Source organism: Coturnix japonica, chromosome W (assembly GCF_054131305.1).
Source record: "Coturnix japonica strain WE chromosome W, WE-NBRP24, whole genome shotgun sequence".
NCBI classification, from domain to species: Eukaryota; Metazoa; Chordata; class Aves; order Galliformes; family Phasianidae; genus Coturnix; species Coturnix japonica.
Genome location: NC_140701.1, coordinates 29,994,560 through 30,000,106, shown reverse-complemented (window position 1 = coordinate 30,000,106; position 5,547 = coordinate 29,994,560). Strand labels below are relative to the sequence as shown.

General features: G+C 44.1%; 1 protein-coding gene across 1 annotated transcript; it reads left to right on the top strand.

Annotated features, from left to right (window-relative positions):
* The first annotated feature begins 2,725 nt into the window (after positions 1–2,725).
* LOC146754668 (uncharacterized) lies at positions 2,726–4,978 on the top strand. Its single transcript, XM_085527648.1, has one exon. The coding sequence runs from the start codon at positions 2,860–2,862 to the stop codon at positions 4,363–4,365; it is 1,506 nt and encodes a 501-aa protein (XP_085383774.1). The 5' UTR covers positions 2,726–2,859; the 3' UTR covers positions 4,366–4,978.
* The last annotated feature ends 569 nt before the right edge of the window (positions 4,979–5,547 follow it).

The following is a 5,547-nucleotide window of genomic DNA, read 5'->3' as shown; positions in this document are numbered from 1 at the left end:
CCGAAAACCGAGAGGCCTACTGTGAACTCTAGGCGACACGGCTGGAACGCTTCCCACTCTCCGAGATGTTCGAGAGTAGAAGGAGGGCACTCCAGCCTGGGAACGAGATTATATAGAGTCCTGGTCCCGTGACTTATTGTTACTCCTGTTGTTCTCTGGAATATGTAGTCTTCTTCTGTGGACTGCACATTCAACAGAAGTATCCATACTTGACATGATGTTATGATGTGGAATACTGATAGCAAAATTACAAAATTACAAAACCATGACATTCCACCCCTTATTCTACATTATTACATCATGGTTAATATATACATATATATACACGTATGTAAAGTTGTGATAGTTAAATAGTAGAATTGCATGTAACATAACTAAATGTACAACTATAATAACTAAAATACACTACACATGCAAACATATATATATATATATAGATACATAAAATTATTGACTGCACTCCCCCAGCATCAAGTTCCCTTGTGGCACGCATTGAACATCCCCATCCTTCTGCATTACCCACCAAGTGCACCCAGGTCCCTGGGCAAAGACAGTTCCACGGATAGGTTTGCCCTTTCCAGAAGCTGGAAGGACCCAAACAGCTTTTCCCAACATGTTCTTTACATGTATAACAGGGACCTTATCTCCTTCTACAGTGTGTAGGGGGATAGATTGACTAGGACCATCACGATTGACAGATCCTCTAGTATTGACCAACCAAGTGGCTTCTGCCAGATTCTTCTCCCAGTGCTTAAATGTTCCACCACCCATTGCTTTCAACATAGTTTTCAACAACCCATTATATCGTTCAATTTTACCAGAAGCTGGTGCATGGTAGGGAATATGATAAATCCACTCAATGCCATGATCTTTGGCCCAAGTATTTATAAGAGAATTTTTGAAATGTGTCCCATTATCAGATTCAATTCTTTCTGGGGTGCCATGTCGCCACAGGACTTGTTTCTCAAGACCTAATATGGTGTTTCGAGCAGTTGCATGGGGTACTGCGTATGTTTCAAGCCACCCAGTGGTTGCCTCTACCATAGTGAGTACATAACACTTACCACTGCGAGATCGTGGCAAGGTGATATAATCAACCTGCCACGCCTCCCCATATTTATACTTTTGCCATCGCCCTTCCTCCCAGAGAGGTTTCATCCTTCTGGCTTGTTTAATTATGGCACATGTTTCACAATCATGAATAATCTGCGCAATAACGTCCATGGTTAAGTCCACCCCTCGGTCTCTGGCCCACTTATATGTTGCGTCTCTTCCTTGATGGCCTGAGGTCTCATGAGCCCATCGAGCTAGAAATAATTCGCCCTTATTCTGCCAATCCAAGTCGATTTGAGCCACCTCAATTCTAGCAGCTTTATCTACCTGATGGTTGTTTTGTTGTTCTTCAGTAGCCCGACTTTTGGGCACATGTGCATCCACATGACGCACCTTTACAACCATATTCTTTGTTCGGGCAGCAATGTCCTTCCATAGTTCAGCGGCCCAAACAGATTTTCCCCTCCGTTGCCAGTTATTTTGTTCCCACCGCTGTAACCACCCCCATAAGGCATTTGCCACCATCCATGAGTCAGTATAAAGATACAGCATTGGCCACCTCTCCCGTTCAGCAACATCTAAGGCCAGCTGGACAGCTTTTACCTCTGCAAACTGACTTGATTCTCCCTTACCTTCAGTGGCCTCTGCAACCTGTCGTGTGGGGCTCCACACAGCAGCTTTCCATTTGCGATGCTTCCCTACAATGCGACATGATCCGTCAGTGAATAGGGCATATTTCTTTTCATTTTCTGGTAATTCGTTGTATGGTGGGGCCTCTTTAGCACGTGATACCTCTTCTGCTGGTGATGTTCCAAACTTTTTATCTTCAGGCTAGTCCATGATTACCTCTAGGATTCCTGGACGATTGAGGTTTCCCATTCGCGCTCGCTGTGTAATCAGCGTAATCCACTTGCTCCAGGTGACATCGGTAGCATGATGGGTGGAGGGAACCTGTCCTTTGAACATCCAGTTCAGCACTGTAAGAAGCCATGCTTTTTACAGTACTGTCTCAAAGTACTGTCACTCTCTCTTCCCCATCCCCTCAATTGTCTATTATTTCCAATAAACTGGTCGGATCAACATTTGAATGCTCTTCTTCTTAATCTCACGCCGGGCATAACATTATTAAAAGAACCTTTGCCTCACTCCTAAATTGGAGCGAGACATTTTTATTGGCGTAGTCGGCAGGATACCCGTCGTGAGAGTGTTATCCTTCCAGTTTCTCTAAAACTTTTCTGTCTGTTTCTCCTGGAGTTGCAAGGAGCGATTGTTTTGATAACTTAATTTGATGTGTGCACTTCTCCAGGAAGACCGCTCCACATTCTGAAACTTTCTTTCTTACGTGTCTACCTCTCGGCGACGAGTGAATTAATTTTGACTGTTTGCTTTTGTTTTACACGTGTGTGCCTCCCTGGGAAGACTATTTTGCATTGTGGTGGTTTTAAGTATCTTGTGACGTACCTTTGGTTTTAAAGTTTTGTGTGCGCGCCTCTTGTGGAAGTGGTGTGTGCTTCTCCAAGAAGTTTATTACTTTTGAGAAACTTAGAAGTTATTTCTAACTTTTTTTTGCTTGGAGGTTGAAGTTTTTCGTTGTGGCTTGCCAGAATAGGCAGGACCGATTGAGGTGTTTACACTTTCTTTGGAAGTGTTGATTGAGTCATTTGGACTTTTGTGTAAAGGAGTGTTTTGAGTAGTTGTTGGTTTTGTTCAGTGTTTGCCTCTCTGAGGAGATAAGGAATCGCCTCCTCCCTCAGCGTAGATTTCGTTACCTGTAGATTTTTGGTTGTGAGTAAAATTATATCTGATATGGAAGGTGAAAATATGTTGTTTGATATCCTTGAAAAGCACGCGTCTCGGCCATCGTCATCAGGGATGGACTGGGCACGTGAAAATTGGTATAATTTGCAGGCTGTTTCTGACCGCATTTGCGTTTTACAACATGGGGCTCGTACCCGAGCCGGGAAAGGCAAATCATTTATTTGTGCAGTACTCGGTGCTGCTTTAAAAGCAGCCGTGGAGTTCCGAGACCAGCAGTTTGAGGCGGAAAACCAGACTATACAGTCGTTACAAGAAACAGTTAAAGCAACCCAGGAACTTGTGAAAGCTTTGCAAAACCAAATTGGAAATCTAGAAGTACAATTGGAAAGAGAGAGACATAACTCGGCCTTGTTACAGATGGCTTTTAAGGAAATTTTAACATATAAAGATACTGGTGACACTGATATTCATGGTGCACCACAAGAAAAACTGTATCCTCAGGAAGAACTAAAAGAAGCAAAAGAAAATTTTGATAAGTTTGAAACTCCAATAGCCCCTCTGCGCCCTCTAATAAAAACAGAATATACCTTTGATAACGGAGAGGACCTGGATCCTCAAATGATTGTTAAAGAAATTCCCTTTTCTGCCACTGAATTAGCAAAACTGAAAAAAGATTTTAGCCGCTCTCCAAAGGAATCAGAAACAGAATATGTATGGAGAGTCAGCTTAACTGGTGGAGACCAAATAATGTTAACCGAAAAGGAGGCTGAGGGTTATTGGGGGCCAGGAGTATTTTTGACTACTGGTAATAACCGTGCTCCCTGGTCCCTAACACAGAGGGCTGCTTACTGGGCTGGTGGTCTCAACCCTTTAGAAAGGGGAGACCCTCTTGCCATTAATGGGACAGTTGACCAACTGGTTGAAAGTGTCCAAAAGGCCGCTTGCCTGCAAATGATGTATGACAGGAAATTGCAGCCACGGCACGAATCACCTATGATGATGCCTGTTGATCCTGAACGGATGACTCCATTAATCAGGGGACTTCCAGAATCGCTGAAACCCATAGGTATACAACTTCAAAGTAAAATACAGGCCATGTCCCAGGGAGAGAGAGCTCGAGCTGTTTTAGAGGGAGTTGGTTCTTCAGGCTCTTTACAATCAAGTTATAAGGTATGGACATGGGGAGAGGTTGCCCAAGAATTGATTAATTATGGTAGGAAGTATGGACCGGTGGCTTCATCCACCAGCAGAATTGAGCCAAGGGGAGTAAGGCTCGCAGCAACCACCCTTGCTCTCAGGCCACCTAGCCCAAAATTTAATAGAATAGAAAAGGCTCTAGCCTCAGAAAGAACTGGTAGGCGAAACATTGATCATAAACGTCATGGACTATGGACTTTGGGCTGGAAAAAGGGTGTTCCTCGAGAAATAATGAATGGACTAGCAACAGACAGGCTTGAGAGGCTGGTGACTGGTTGGCCAGCTAAACCTGAAAATCTGGTTCCTAGTGCTCCCCCTGCAGTAACAAAAGAATTACCTGAGCAGTCGGGAAACTGATTCCTTCACCCTCTTCAAGTGAGCGGGGGGGTGAAGGATGGATGTTTGTTAGGAGGCTCACGACTAAAGGGAATGATTTGTTAATTACATGTGTTGTTGAACCTAGATTAGTTCCAGTAACGTTTCTGGTAGACACAGGAGCTCAAATCTCAGCTATTAAGAAGGAGGATGCTGATCGTGCTGGTGTAATTTTATCACGCAAAAAGATATTTGTGGCAGATGCCATGGGTGGTGTACATTCACAGACCATGGCCACAGTGAAGCTAAGGCTACCTGGAGAAGAGCAGTCCTGGGAAGTCCCTATGGTTGTGGGAACTCTCCCGCTTAACTTATTAGGACTAGACGTATTGAAGGGTAGAAGTTGGACAGATGATGAAGGGAGAGAGTGGATGTTTGGTATCCCCTCCCTAAATATTCGTTTACTACAGACAGCACCACCACTCCCTCCTTCCCATCTGACTTCAGTTAAACCTTACCCTTTACCTCTGGGAGCACGCACTGGTATTAGCCCAGTGCTGGCCGAACTAAAAGAACAAGGAATTGTGGTACCTACCCATTCACCTTTTAACTCTCCAGTATGGCCTGTCAGGAAACCAAATGGCAAATGGCGATTGACTATTCATTATCGTAGGCTAAATGCCAATACTGGACCACTGACTGCTGCAGTGCCTAATATTTCAGAATTAATAGCAGCTATCCAGGAGCAGGCTCACCCTATTATGGCTACCATTGATGTCAAAGATATGTTCTTTATGGTTCCCCTACACCCTGATGATCAACCCCGTTTTGCTTTTACATGGGAGGGTCAGCAATATACTTTCACCCGCCTCCCTCAGGGGTTCAAACACTCCCCAACTTTGGCTCATCATGCTCTGGCAAAAGAACTTGAACAGATTCCCTTGGAAGAAGGGGTTAAGCTCTATCAATACACTGATGATATCCTTATAGGAGGTGAACAATTGGCACCAGTGAAAATAATGCATGACAGAATAATCAAGCGATTAGAAGAGCTGGGGTTGACAATTCCTTCAGACAAAATCCAGCCTCCAGCTGCTGAGGTGAAATTCTTGGGTATCTGGTGGAAAGGTGGTATGGCCTGTATCCCACAGGATACCCTCCTAGCTTTAGACCAACTCAAAATGCCAGAGAATAAAAAGGAATTACAGCATGCCCTTGGACTCT

Excerpts from the sequence above, each read along its gene's own strand:
- LOC146754668 (XM_085527648.1), top strand. The coding sequence starts at position 2,860 with ATGGAAGGTGAAAATATGTTGTTTGATATCCTTGAAAAGCACGCGTCT.